At 37.5% G+C, this 15374-nt stretch overlaps 1 protein-coding gene across 1 annotated transcript in view; it reads left to right on the top strand.

Annotated features, from left to right (window-relative positions):
* Positions 1-14627, top strand: part of UGGT1 (UDP-glucose glycoprotein glucosyltransferase 1) — a 70745-nt gene extending 56118 nt beyond the window's left edge. Inside the window, 9 exon segments of the mRNA XM_042458505.1 lie at positions 757-845; positions 1561-1665; positions 3113-3197; positions 6487-6669; positions 8440-8600; positions 9842-9956; positions 11683-11799; positions 12717-12885; positions 13599-14627. Coding sequence (XP_042314439.1) covers positions 757-845; positions 1561-1665; positions 3113-3197; positions 6487-6669; positions 8440-8600; positions 9842-9956; positions 11683-11799; positions 12717-12885; positions 13599-13621 — 1047 coding nt within the window. The 3' untranslated portion in view covers positions 13622-14627.
* The last annotated feature ends 747 nt before the right edge of the window (positions 14628-15374 follow it).

Raw genomic sequence — 15374 nt, 5'->3', positions numbered from 1 at the left:
AACAATAAAACCCAGGGGATACATAAAACTGATATGAACCCAGCACAGGATCAAGATATAAAACCATTCAAGGGAGTTCTTGAACTGGTAATTTGCTCTTAGTTGCAGAATGAAGGCAATCTTCAGCTTGCTGTTATGTACAAAATTCTCTTTGCCAGTGAACTTTCTTTTCTCAGGAAGGGTTGTTGGTAGGGAGAAAGGTCAGAGCATCAAGATCATGTATGAAGAGAAGGAAGTGGGGATGAGAATGAATGAATGAATGATATATGATATGATATATTATATGAATGACATATTTCATAATCTTATGTTGTATTTAGTTGGCAGACATGGATTTCTGAGTTTGTGTACACCTATTGAAAAGCAGTGTCAACCAGACACACCATGTATTGTACATGTCTTTCTGCATCTGGTGCTCGTTTGTTCGTTTATTAATTGTTTAATTCTTGTATTGCAGTCTTACTTAAATAGGAAATTCTCAGTGAACTGCAAGCTAATTTTTTTTATCTTACTATAGCTTGCAATTCCTATGACATCTACTGGATATTCAGCCTTCCTTTCAAGGCTTTAGATCACCCTTCTTGGCTGGACAGGGGTTGGTATCATAGTCCCAATATATTTAGAGAGCTTTAGATCACCCTTCTTGGCTGGAGAATGCAGTTAGCTTGAATGTTACTTTGAACTGCATCAAATCATGTAACATCATGTAATTTTTCATAAGAAACCTAAGCTAATTCACTGTTCTATTTTTTGTAGGTTCAAAAGAAATTAGATATGATAAATGAAGATTTACTAAGTGATGGAACTAATGAAAATGAGTCTGGATTTTGGGAATCTCTTAAATGGTATGCTTCCTTGTCTGTTCTTCAGTGCTAGCAAGTTCTGTGAATCTAAAAAGATTCCTTGATACTTTAATTATGGCTGTTAATGAAACACTTGTAATCCTGGGAATGGTGAGCCAAAATGGTGTAGTGGTTGAACATTGGACTAGGACTCTCCGGATTCAAATCCCCACTTGGCTGTGGAAGCACACTTGGTGGCCTTGGGCAAGTAACACTCTTGCAGCATCAGAAGAAGCAAATGTCAAACTCCATCTGAATAAACCTTGCCTTTAAAAAACATGATAGATTCATCTTAGAGCCTCCATAAATCAGAAATGACTTGAAGGCAAACTGCTACAACAACACTGGTCATATCTCTAAATCTCCTGGTACTTAATTGCATGTGGATTCATTTTTATATACATTCATACATACATATAATATACTTTTTCTGTGAAACTGTACTTTTCTGAGGAAGAATTATGCATGATGGCATGAATTATCATAAGCAAGAGCTATGAAATTGTATATATGTGCTTCAACTGACCGTTTCACAGCCAAGAAGGGATAGGTCTTCTGTTTGAAATTGTGGATTCTACTTTTTTCATGCCATAGCCAACATCTTCTGGGCTGAGGAATAATTTGTGTACATGATTATTTGATAATGACACCCTTTACTCATGAAGTCCAGGCATTCAATACCTGCAACATTTACAACCAGTATTTTGTTTCTCTTTAGGGGATTTACAGGTGGACAGAAGAAAGAAGAGGTGAAACAGGATAAGGATGACGTAATCAACATATTTTCTGTTGCATCAGGCCATCTATATGAGAGATTTCTCCGGTTAGTCTAGAATAAATACTGTTTCACCATGACAGTTTGGGAGACTGTATCTAGTGTTCATTAAGTATGATTTCACAGAAGGTCTGTTCCAGAGAATGTCAAGAATCCAAACGTATAATGCTGCAATAATAATGACATGTTATAAATCTTGTCCAGAAACCCCCATGATAGGTTTGCCTTAGGGCTGTCATAAGTCAGATTGACTTGAAGGCACACAAAAAAAAAACAAAGTCTTCATATATAAATGGCTGCTGATGTATGAAGAAAGACCTGTCTATTTAACTCTGCATGTCTTGCAGGCAAGCTAGAAAAATACAGCTTCTGCTTTTATGGATGATAGGTAGTAATAAGAACTGAGCAGAACTCTTATGCAAAGGTTCTTGTAACACCTTTGAGACTAACTAAAAGACAGAAGTTGGTAGCATGAGCTTTTATAAACTTCAGTTTACTTCTTCATATGCGCAGGGCATCGAGAACCCTGGTGAGACAGGGATTTTTGAGGCAAGCAAATATCATCCAAAGATTATGAATCAAAAGAATTATTTCATATATATTCAACAAGTTCCAGAGCCTGGAAAAGCTACTTTTGTGGAATCCCAGCTCCCCAAATCTGGGAACTATAGTCTGCTTTTCCATTTTCCTCAAGTTTCTGATCAGATGTTCCCAACTTCAGTAAATGAGAATTTGGAAGAGCTTCCTGAATTTCTCAAAATTAAAATATATACAGTCCTCCGTTCTTGTGGTCTTTGGATCCACGTCTCTCGCTTATGCACAAGGGATGAATGGAGAGAGAATGAATGGGGTGCGTGCTTGTGGCGTGCACCCGTGCTTATATACAAGCCAGTGGGGCTTGAATATAGGCAAAACTTTGTTTTCCTGAGGGGGTCTGGAATGGATCTCCTGTGGAAAAGGAGGGGTGACTGTGTGTGTGTGTGTGTGTGTGTGTGTGTGTGTGTGTGTTTCATTTAATTTCAAAAAAGCATTAGTTATAGTACTGCAATGCTGGTAAGAAATTCTTAGTATCTTATCTGTTTTGCTTCCTTTCTCAATGGCCATTTCTAGAAGCACAGTTTAATATAAAAAGAGGCATATTGGATTAAACAGAAGGCCTATCGAATCTAACATTCTGTTCATACAGTGGTCAATCACTTGTCTGTAAGAATCCCACCAGTATGAAATAAGTGCAACCACACCCTCTATCATCTAATCCTTTTAGTTTTAATGCAAGAGTGGTTTTATTGCCTCTCAGTGATTTGCGGTGGCAAATCAAACCCCTCCAGAGGGGTTTAGAAATGTCAGGAATTTAGAAATGTGTGTAGTGTGTAATAACTACAAACTGCTCAAAGGAGCAAGTTTTTAGAGCATGGTTGGTAGCCGCTGGTGATTTGTGCTATTTATTCCACATACTTAATAGAGTTGTTTGTTTTACTTTTATTGACCTTAACAGCATAATGATGCTATCTGTATTGAAAAATACAGACACTCCAGTGAAGTTCTGGTTCCTGAAGAATTACCTGTCACCTTCATTTAAGGTTTGTTGTAAGAAAATATTTATTTTTCATTAGTTAAAACTTGAAACTTGCAAAATAGTCTTCATTTTTTATATATAAGTTAAATAATTTTAATCACAATGTGGTGGCTAGATGGGAGTATATACTTAAGGAAAGAATTCAAAGACATAGCCATGTTAGTCTGGGTGAATATGCAAAGGGATCTTGTAGCATTTTTGAGACCAACTGAGAGAAAGAAAGAAATTGGTAGCATAAGCTTTTGTAGATTTAAGTACTTCTTCAGATACATGCATCTGAGGAAGTAGACTTAAGTCTATAAAAGCTTATGCTATCAACTTCTTGCTTTCAGTCTGTGTATACTTAAGGAAGGTTTCATGGACATTAAGAGAACTCAGGAAATGAAGTTTCACATCTTTGTATTTATTAAAGTTTTTTATGTAATTTGTCTGCCCAAAAAAGGCTCCCATACAAGTTTACAGTGAATAGTAAGAAGACAGTCCCTGCCCACAAGATTGTAATTTAAAAGACACAACAAAAAGAAAAATGGATTGGCGAGAGGAGGGAGAAAAAAAGCAAATGTGGGCACTAGATTTTAGTTACAAAGTTCTTGCGGATTCTTAGTTACAAAGTTCTTGGCAGGAAAGGGCAATGCAAGCTTCCTGAAACTTTTCCTCCTTTGGCTATTGCACATAGCCCTGTTGCTTTTTCCTTTGCACTAATATTCCTGCCAGGAGACAGGTGATGTAACCATTCTTTCTCTGGCTCACCTCTGCAGTTCGAGGAATTTGGAACCTAGTGTTCTCTATGTAGCTTTAATCATAGAATCATAGAATCATAGAGTTGGAAGAGACCACTAGGGCCATCCAGTCCAACCCCCTGCCATGCAGGAAATCCAAATCAAAGCATCCCTGACAGATGGCCATCCAGCTTTGTTTCATCTCAACTTTCATTTGGTTACTGGGGTTTATGTATAGAGTTTAATGTAATTTGTATTCTACATTTTTCCTTTGAGAGAGAGTTCCTAATAACTAACAATAGTTACAATGACCAGATGGAATGGAAACAGTTTAGAGAACAAAAGAGACAAATTACAGCTTTTTTTTTCTATTGAACTAATGGAGTGGATTGTGGACTGTCTGATCTCCCAGGTAGAATAGTCCATAAACTGCAGGGGGAGCATCTACAGTGTTTTATAGCAGAGACCCCCTCCATGACAATATTCTACTCTGTATTCCAGCAGAAGTTGTTTCCTGGCCAGACAACAAGAGAAGAGTCCCACTATGATTCTTTGCATACTTATTCAGTCTTGTGTAGTCTTCAGTAGTGTGTAATTATACACAAGTTAGCACTGTAAATGGACTGCCTTGATAATAAACATAATGCTTGGCTAGGCATTAATAGATAAATAGTGGGTGCTTGATTCATGGATAATTTGTCTCAGTGTATGAAATGAATCTACTAATCTGAAAAGATTAGAAATACTGTTGGTCCTCTGTATCCACGGGTTATATATCCACAGATTCAACCATCCATGACTCAGTCATCATCATCATGCAAGATGCAGACCTTGGTTTTGCCATTTTATTTGAGGGACACCATTTTCCTACACCAATGTATACAATGGGACTTGAGCATCCACAAATTTTGGTACCCACAAGGGGTCCTGGAACCAAAGCCCAGCGGATACCAAGGGCCCACTGTTTTATTAGAGTTTGGTGTTGGCAATTTAAGGTCCAGTTGTTGAACAGGTTAGTTTCTGTTAGGAAAAATTATATGTTGAACATACTATATAGAACGAATTAGGTAATGAAAAGGACATCCATAATTTGAGATGCGCAGATGACATTATGTATAGAGGAGACAGCATGATTGTTGAGGAAAGTCAATGAAGAAAGTGCAAAAGCTGAGTTAGAGTTTAATATTAAGAAACCCAAAATACATTTACCACTCCGTGTCCACATATTCTTTATCCACAGATTCAAACATGCATGGCTTGAAAATATTCAAAAAGATATAAATTCCAAAAAGCAAAGCTAACACACACACGGCTAACATTTTATAGTTCAACAAATGTATTATAATGACTTTCTATTATAATACTCTAATGAGCAGATTACATCAGAAGACGGAGATGGAAAGAGAACAAAATAAGTGTCTTCAGGTACTCGAAGGCTTTCATGGTTCATCCATAGTTTTTTGTGGGTTTCTCGGGCTATGTGTCCATGTTCTAGAAGATTTTCTTCCTGACGTTTCGCCAGCATCTGTGGCTTTTTCCAGGCAAGCATTCTCTGAAGATGCCAACCACAGATGCTGGCAAAACGTCAGCAAGAAAATCTTCTAGAACATGGCCACATAGCCTGAAAAACCCACAAAAAACTATCTTCAGGTACTCTTTTATCTATACAGTGAGACTGTTATTTTAATATCCACATGGAATGATCACTGAAGGAGTAACATTTGGTCTAGTGAAGCCAGTGGAGAAGGAGTTTTCCTGTTCCTTCTTTCTTTGATGTAGGCAGGTAGAGTAGACACTGATGAGGACAGTTCTGAGAATGGAGGAGAGGATCCAATTGGCACTTTTTCTCCATTTAAGTGATTCAGGGTGTTTCACTGTTCTCAGTGCAGAAAAGGGATAATATTTAGACTAGAAGGCAGCCTTGCAGGTGTATCTTGCCAACAGGTTTTTCTTACTTGAGAAAACCATGGTAGTAAAATGTTTTGCATTTAAGATATGATTAATTTACTACTATAATTTACTTCCACAAAAGCTTGCCTCAGCTGGCAGTCTGCACAATATATCAAGAGATGTGAAGAATCACATTCCATATTTTAGTTTTTCTGGACTAGGGCACAGGAAAGAAACAGACTTACTATTGTCCACCTTTGGATTTCATTTTGCTGCACCATTAAGAAAACACAGGGACTTCATAAGAGAGCAGACACTGTTTTCATGCCAAGAGTATGTTAACAAGACTATACTCAATCTCTTATTTGTTGTTAAATAGTGTTTGCTTTCATACTTGTTTTTCCAGCTATAAATTGTTTGAATCACAAGTCAGAATTAGGGGTTTGCTAACACATTTCATAATTCATTTCATTTTGCTGTATTTCATTTATTGCTTTTCACCCACTTTTCCTCCCCAAAAGAGTTTCAAAACGTTTGTGCTTCTCTGAATAGGAAATGAAAAAGCCAAACCTGATTGATAACCAAACTTAGTCACATTTGTGCCACCTTGCTCTTTAGCTTGTACTTCTACCATTATCCATGAGTAACCTTTACAGTCAAGTACATATCTTTACTTTGATCCAGGAATTTATCCCATACATGGCTGAAAAGTACAATTTCCAGTATGAGCTTGTCCAGTACAAATGGCCACGATGGCTTCACCAACAGACAGAGAAGCAGCGCATCATCTGGGGTTATAAAATCCTTTTTCTGGATGTTCTTTTCCCCCTTGCTGTTGACAAATTCCTGTTTGTTGATGCTGATCAGGTAAGTGATCTTGAAAAAGGATTTGATCTCTACTAATAAACGAGTGGTTTATACTACTTATAAAACAAGACATAATACAGATTGTCTCTTTTCCTCACCATTGCAGCAATAGTGGGAATTGTGCAACCATTCACCTGTTTAATTGCAACTCTCAGCAGCTCTACCCAGCATAGCCAGTAATGAGGAATGCTGGGAATTGTGGTTCAGCACCATCTGCAGGGTTGTATTTGTTCTACCTACGTGGTACAGATTGAGCTAAATCCAGCAGTTTAGTCCCAAGTAGAGAAGACATATTGAATCAATGTGAAATTCTCCTTATGCAAGTCCCATTCAGTAAATCAAATTTAACTAGGACTAACAGTTTAGTTTAGCTCTTTATGCTCTTTTGGGAAATAGGTAATCTTTTGCTCTCCATGCAGAATAGGAGCAGGTTTTCAAATATACCCTGCTTGGTGGGAGGGAAAACAGAAGAAGTCTGACTTTTATATCAGCAGCTTGAAAGCTCATATCTTTTCTAGCATTAGTTTGCTAGAATTGGCATGATCATCCAACAGACAGGGCTAAAGCCTGCCCTCTCTGCATTAACCCAAACATAGCAAATGAAATGTTGTGGGAGGTGCTAGAGTCTCAGTTTTAAGAAAGAATTATTTGGAGCAAATGACAAGATGATGATTTTTTTTTTATGGTTTTGACCAGCTGGAATAAGGGAAGTGAAAGACAGAGTGCTATGTGAGTTCAGGAAAGGAAAAGTTAGGAAAAGATATAGTTTAAATCTGTGCACTTGGAAAGTCAACGAGCCTGACAACATTTTGTGGAATGTTTTGATTCCAAGGAAATCTTGAAATGTTTGCATTTTCATGTTGACACACTGCCTGAGCCTGTTTTGTCATGGGAGTCACTGGGTTCTGGGTTCATGGGATTTACTGGGTCCTATAGAGACAGAAGGACATGCATTACAGAATATTTGTAATCACCTCATTTAATAATAATAATAATAATAATAATAATAATAATAATAATAATAATAATATGGTTTATTTATATGCCGGCCAATCACTGGGAATCCAGGTGGCTTACAACAGAGGGGATAATAGATGCTTCCCTGCCCTCAGGCTTACAATCTAAAAGACACGACACAAAAGGAGAAGGGAATGTTGAGGGGGGGAGGGGATCAGGTCCAGTATTCTTCTCTCCCTCTGTCGCCCATCCTATATCTGTGCATTTCATTTTTCCGCCCTAGGTGCAGTACCTTACATTTCTCTGTGTTGAATTTCATTTTGTTAGCTCTGGCCCAGCTTTCTAGTCTATTCAGGTCATCTTGAATTTTGATCCTGTCCTCAGGGGTATTAGCTATTCCTCCTAATTTGGTGTCATCTGCAAATTTGATAAGGAAATATTTTAAACTAGATAACTGATTATGAAATAGGTGTTCTGTACTGTGGGAACAGGCTTTTATTAGTACAAGTAGTGTATTGTAAGATAAAGTTGAGTCAGAAAATAGGCAAGGCTTTTTCACCATCTTCTGAAGGCAGGTTCAGGTTGAAGAGCTCAGGGCATTATGCTTGGTTACTCCTTTCTTCTCCCCTGATGGGGGGAAAGGAGAAAAAGGCGCTGAAATTTCTGGGCGGGTTGATATTTATCTCCCATTAATATCCCACCTTTCGGTCTTGATGGCCATTTAGTTGGTAATCATAACTTTAGGAAATCTCAGCCCCAACTTATCATCAAAATACCCCAAACAGAAACTGAAGGTGAACTACTTTTCTTCAGATTGTACGCACTGACCTGAAAGAGCTAAGAGATTTCAACTTGGATGGGGCTCCTTATGGCTACACACCATTCTGTGAAAGTCGCAGAGAGATGGATGGCTACAGATTCTGGAAGTCTGGATACTGGGCAAGTCACTTGGCTGGAAGAAAATATCATATCAGGTGACAAGACGAAAGTTAATTTTCACTTGCTTTGGAAAAGGCTGTTCAGTACTGCTGAAATGTGCACTTTGTTTTTGTGTGAACTGTAGGATTCACAATTTTTAAGGAGTTGCAATTATTCAAGTATAGAATGACTATTTTGGTTAGGATAGTTTTGTATTTCACCTGTTGACATAGAATTAAAGCATGGAAACAGAAACTGTATTCCCTGGCTTTTACAGTTGGCCATCCATGTTCACTGATTCTGCATCCATGGATTCCACCATCCATAGCTTGAAAATATTGTCATTTTATTTACAGAACACTGTTTTACTACCCCACTGTATGTAATGGGACTTAGCGTCAGTTGATTTTGGTATCCATGGGTGTCCTAGAAACAAACCCTGGCATATGCCAAGGGCCCACTGTACTGTCTTTTGTCCTCAGTCCCCTTATGGTCAAGTAGCAGTGTGGTCCACACTTGCACCCAACCCCTCCCTCAAGACCACCTTTAAAAAACAACTTAAGCAAATATCTCAAAAAAGGATACAGGCATGTCATGAATTCAACACCATGACAGTTGGCCCTCTATATCCACAAATTCTTTATCCATGGATTCAAGCATCTACGGCTTCAAAATATTTTTAGAATGTATAAATTCTAAAAGACAAACCATGATTTTGTCATTTTATTTAGGGGACACCATTTTAGTATCCATTGTATTTAATGGGACTTGAGCATCCATGGATTTTGGTATCCACGGGAAGTCCTGGAATCAAACTCCAGCAGATACCAAGGACCCACTGTACTTTTCTTTTCCTGGATAGTTTTTAATATTATTCTCTGAAGGCAGTTAACACTAAATATTATATATTGTATATTGTTATCTTGGGTTTTTGGTTGGCTTAATAAGGGTATCTGTGATGTGTAGCTCAAATTCTGTTGTATTTTGCGGTATGAACAATATGGGTGGTCATCTCTGAATATACATGCAGGTCTAGTGACCCATGGGTCCTAAATACCCAAACCTGTCTGATTTTGGAAGCTAAGAAGGGTCAGACCTAGTTACATTGGAGACCACCAGTGAATGTAGGCTATATTTCAGAGGAAGGAACTGGCAAAACTACCTCCTTGCCTAAGAAAACTCTATGACATTCATGAGGTCACCATAAGTTGACAGGTGTCTTGATGGCACGCGTGCGCACACACACACACACATACAGACACACACATAGTAATTCAACTACTTTCTTTGTTCTTAGTGCTCTCTATGTTGTGGATCTGAAAAAATTCAGGAAGATAGCTGCTGGAGATCGGCTCAGGGGACAATATCAAGGACTTAGCCAGGATCCCAACAGTCTCTCTAATCTTGATCAGGTATTTACTTATCATCTCATTTTTTAAAACAGAAGAATGCCCCAAAGTGGCCCAAAACCCAAAGATCCCTTCCCTTGGGTTTTGGAAGTAATGAATGCTTATTGCTTGTTTTTAAAGTAACAATGTTACCTTATTTCACAAAAGGAATGTCCTTATGTTCCAGAAAGTAACGTTTTACTGGTATGTTGTTAACAGTGCACCCGCATCATACGCAGGCGTGCCTTATGCGGCCTTCAGCAAATGCTGAAAGCCACACTGGGAACGGATCCCCCGCATAAGGAAAGGGCGGACTGTACCTGTAACACATTCAATCTCTGGTCTGTCCAATGTCCTCTGATATCCCATGCTACTATAACCATAATCCACCACATTTTGCTTTTGTTCCATGAATTGAAAACGATACAGGATGATTATACAGGATAGATTGTATCCCAAAATATAATTTGCTAGGTTTTATCCTGTAATATAATTTCTTGCCAGTACTTCTTTTAAAGTCCTGGTCAACACAAACATCTTGTGCTTAGACACATTTTAGGTTATATTTGATTATAACTGTTCAAAAGCCCTTAAGTATATTTGATGACCTATCATGGATCAATAAAACCACAGACACATTATTATTATTATTATTATATTTTCTTACATCCCTTCTTTCTGTCAACACAGAGACTCAAGGTGGTGAACAACAAGTATGAAACAATACAATTTAAAAACAGTACAACAATATTAAAATATATAAATATAAAAATTAAAAATATTTTTTTAAGAATTAAAACAGTTTTAAAATATAACATGTTAAAATACAAATCATTAAAAACCCAGTCCTTCTCAACTTAAAAGGCTTGACTTCACAGGAACGTCTTTACCTGGTGTCAGAAGGATAGTAAAGATGGTGCAATCCTGGCCTCTCTAGGGAGGGCATTCCAACGCTTGGGAGCAGCCACAGAGAAAGCCGTCTCTCTCGTTCCCACCAAACACACATGAGAGGGTGGCAGGACAGAGAGAAAGGCCTCTTGGGATGATCGTAATATTCTGAGGGGCTCATACAGGGAGATACGGTCCTTCAAATAGCCTGAACCCAAGCCATATAGGGCTTCATAGGTCCACATAATATTGAGTTAAATTAGGGCCACTTTATTGACCTACTTACACAGTGACAAACCTGGAAGGAGCAAGGAGGAGCTACCTGATACAGTTCAGCTGAAGCCAGGTGTCATCTCTTGACTACCTTCTCAGCCTTCTCTTGGGCTAAACAGCTGATCCCTGGGACAGTCCAATCACTATGTTGATCCTAGGCTGACCATCTACTGGAAGGTAAACCCAGGTCACTCCCACCCAAGTCCCAGAACTTTGCAAGTGAAAGCAAACCCCAGGTATGCCTCAAAGGTAGACTCCTTTCTTATCTTGGTACCAGGACCTGAAGAAGAGTTCCAGAGCCCTACGTCACACCAAAATGTGCCAAGGTGTGAACCAAAATTCTTATATTCTCCCCTCATCCACTGGTTGCTATGAACAAATGACAGGGGTCCCCAGATGTAGCCAAACAAAGTTGAATAAGATCCACAAGCCCAACAAGATCCAAGGTCTGGTCTCTATGAAGCAACACACAGAAAAAGGCACATGGAGTGGCAGGCATCAAATGTGGTCCCTCTCCTGCAGCGCCATGCAGGTCTGGGACCCAGTTACCTGTGTTGAAAGAATGATGACTTTGTTTTCTTTTCAATAGGACTTACCCAACAACATGATCCATCAGGTGCCCATTAAATCACTCCCCCAAGAGTGGCTTTGGTGTGAAACATGGTGTGATGATGCTTCAAAGAAGAGAGCAAAAACCATTGATCTAGTAAGGCTCTCCATATATATAGACTGGAAAGGGACTCCTTCCACTATTTCTTAATAAGCATATGCATTTATTTAAAGACCAAGATAGTAGGGGTAGTGTTCCTCTATATATTGTTTGAATGCTTTTCCATATTGATTTTATCTTTTCCAACAATGTTACATTACTCTGAAAGATGTCCAGTTTCTATATTTTCAAGGGACACTGTAGTCTCCAAGCAATGGTCTCAAGGCCAGAAAGATATGTTGTCACACAAAGTTGTTGTTATAGGCTTTCAAGTTTACTTCAACTAATGGCACCCCTAGCATACACTTTCCTTGGCAAGATTTATTGAGAGGAAGTTTGTCATAGCCTTCTTCTAACAGTCAGAGTATGACTTGGCTAAGGAGAGATTCAAACCCTGGTCTTCCAGAGTCCTAACACACCACTACATCATTCTAGCTCAGCTTCTTAATAATGCTGTTGCTTTCTTGTGCTAAGTCTTCCATAGTTATGAATCATATGTGCCCAGAAGTAGTAATGTATAAAAAAAAAATTGTCATTTAACAATTGTAAGCAATTTTCTTTTCCTTATAAGTAAATCTTGGGGCAAACGATTATATCTTGATTTTAAAACTGGCATTGCTAAGCAATGTGGGTTATTATTGAACCTTTGGATATGATCAGTATTCAGTGACCTCAGACCTATTTCCTTAATTTATGGGAAGTTGCAGGTAAATTGCATGAATTTTGTCAATTGGGAAAAAAACAGTAGCCCTTAGAACTGTAATAGTGAAATTTAAGTAGAACTCAGTATAGCTTTTCATGACCAGTCATGTTTGGGGCTTGGGTTATGAAGACACTATTGTTCAGTCAGTTTTTTTCCTATATGTATGAAAGACTGTAAATTCCTTAGCACTGACCTCTGTCATATCTCTCAGTGCAATAACCCAATGACCAAAGAACCAAAGCTGCAGGCAGCAATGAGGATTGTTCCTGAGTGGCAAGATTATGATCAAGAAATTAAGCAGTTGTACAGCCGTTTTCAGCAAGAGAAAGAATTGGGAACACATGTAACAACTAATGAAACAAAACAACAGAGTCAAGAAGGTAATTATTTCTCTTCAAACTGTTCTAAAAAAAAGCTGTTACTCTGGAGTCATATGTGCATATTTGGAAAGTGCAGAATGACACTAGAGCTGTTGTATTTACATTTCCTAACAAACAAAGACTCATATAATACCATTTTAAGGCAAAATGGAGAAAATGTTGTGAGCCATGTAAACATGAGTTCAGCAGAAATGAAACATTGGGTTTTTGTTTTGTTTTGTTTTAGTTTTATTGCTTGGCGATGCTCAACAGTTTATCCCGTAAATTTACATGTATGAGCTTGAAGCGAACGAGTGCATGAGTGCTATCTAACCACTGCAAATATTTGTATTTGGGATGGAAAGTATCTTGTTAGCTATGCTTAACAGCTATCTATTGTAATAACTTAATATGCATATTTTACTATAATGAAAATGATAATTCTCATTTACAGGTAGGAAATGATGGTGGAAGCAGTATTAGCTTGTACCTCAGTATTTTGACCTTTTGGCATAAGAGTGATTTTTTAATTTTTTAAAAAAAATTATTTTGTAAAATCTGTGTGCTAAGGCTAATATAAGCTGATAATGATTGCTTTTTTTCAAGAAACATATGTCTAAAGCTGATATAAGCTTTTGGTAGAGGCACGTGCCTAAATCTAATATGTTATTTAAAAACCAGTTATCATCTGTATTTTCACATAACTCATATTTTTCTTTCTTCCTTTTCAACAGAAAATGCACATATGGAATTATGATCTATGGTGTTAACCAAGTGAGACTATTTCATAGACAATTTTTCTATCAAATGCTAGTTTTTTCTAGTATGTTTGCGAAACTGTTGAGACACTGAAGGGACGTTGATAATGTGTTCAGATTGCATTTGATTTTGGCAGATGGAATAGGACCTGGATGATTTGGATTAGTGTAACTGGTTTTCTTTGCATCTACAAGAGATGGAAGACTCCACAGAGGAATACAGAAATTTAGTCATGACTGAAATATGTTGAAGAACAGCAGTTTCTTCATCCAGCTTTTGGCTGAGTATACCACTGGATGTCAAAATTTTTGTGGTCACCTGTTTTTTTTCCCAGGAGCCCAGAGAAAAGCTTCTACTTAGAGGGTGGAACAATGAGGATACACAGGCACTTTTCTCATTCATTGTTCTGAGGTAGAGCTAACTCTTTCAGGTTTGAACAGTGATTCTTATGCCTTGAACTGATTGACATTGTCATGAGTATCAAATGGATTCTGTCCTCCTCCCCATTTATATCCTTGATCCTGGTAGAAGAGTCACAGTTCTTGTATTTAAAATGAGATGCATTGTGAATATTACATTTAATAACTCTTGTAAAACAAAATAACAAAGCAGTCTATCCAACTTCAGAAATATACATTTGCAAGTAAGTGTATATTTTAATGATGCAACAATGTGTGGCATCTAACACTGTTTTTTCCATTGTAGTAATGTTCAGCAGGTTTGCCATATTAGTCTGTTATAGCAAAATAACAAAGAGTCTTGTAATGTAAAGGTGCCACGTGACTTTTTGTCATTTTTCCACTGCAGACTTAAGAGGATAGTTTCTCTCAACTATTGAAAACTGCAAAGATGATAGGGCATTTTTCTGAATCTGTAGCTTTCATGAATGTATTTTTGTTTATGCAAATCTGTGGATTTTTTTCTGATTATGTTGAGTTTCCCAAGTTTGATTTTTCTCAAACAAAAGAATGATGTCAGGTCAATAAAGCTTTAGAGTTCCTACACCTTTTCTTCTAATTCTCTTCTCTTGAGCCCCATGCTCTTCTAGACACTTTTATTTTTATTTTCTTAATACCGTCTTTCCTTAGAATGCTAGGCTTCTCTTGTTTTGACAAAAAAAATAAATTCAAAGATTTCTCCAGAAAATATCTTCTTTCAGGTAAAAGACCTTTGAAGGATGAGTGATCTTATAATTTCTTCATATTTCCATTTTCCCACAAAAATCTTCATATGAAGCCAACTGCTCCAGTGTGTTGAACAACTGCTTGCAAATGTGTGACCTCGTCAAGTCACCATAAAAACTTTACACATTAAAATTTTGATGAATATGTCCCTTGCCATAATAGTTCGGACCACTGATTGGATGCCATAGGTTCTGTGTAAGAGAGGAAAGGCTGTGTTCATGCTTAATGTTATATATTCAAGAATACACCCACAGCTCTTTTCTGTAAATATGAGATAATAACTGACTTCCAATTCTGTGTCCATAATACTATAAGTTCATATAATTGCAACTATTAACAATAGCACTTTAAAAGCAGCTTCCTAGGTATTTATTGAAGAACCTAATATTGTGAAACTTTGTAGATCACAATGTACTCCTGTTTTAAAATATTTTTTAAAAGTTGCACAATTTTTTCCTGCTACTTACAAAGAAAGTCTACAAGAATACAGGAGCCTGAAGTGATGAAATCTGCAAAGAAAGATATTAATAAATGTTCATGGTGTTCAAACATGTGGAAGAGGCAGGC

This window comes from Sceloporus undulatus, chromosome 3 (assembly GCF_019175285.1).
Source record: "Sceloporus undulatus isolate JIND9_A2432 ecotype Alabama chromosome 3, SceUnd_v1.1, whole genome shotgun sequence".
Taxonomy (NCBI): domain Eukaryota; kingdom Metazoa; phylum Chordata; class Lepidosauria; order Squamata; family Phrynosomatidae; genus Sceloporus; species Sceloporus undulatus.
This window is presented reverse-complemented; position numbering and strand designations above follow the sequence as displayed.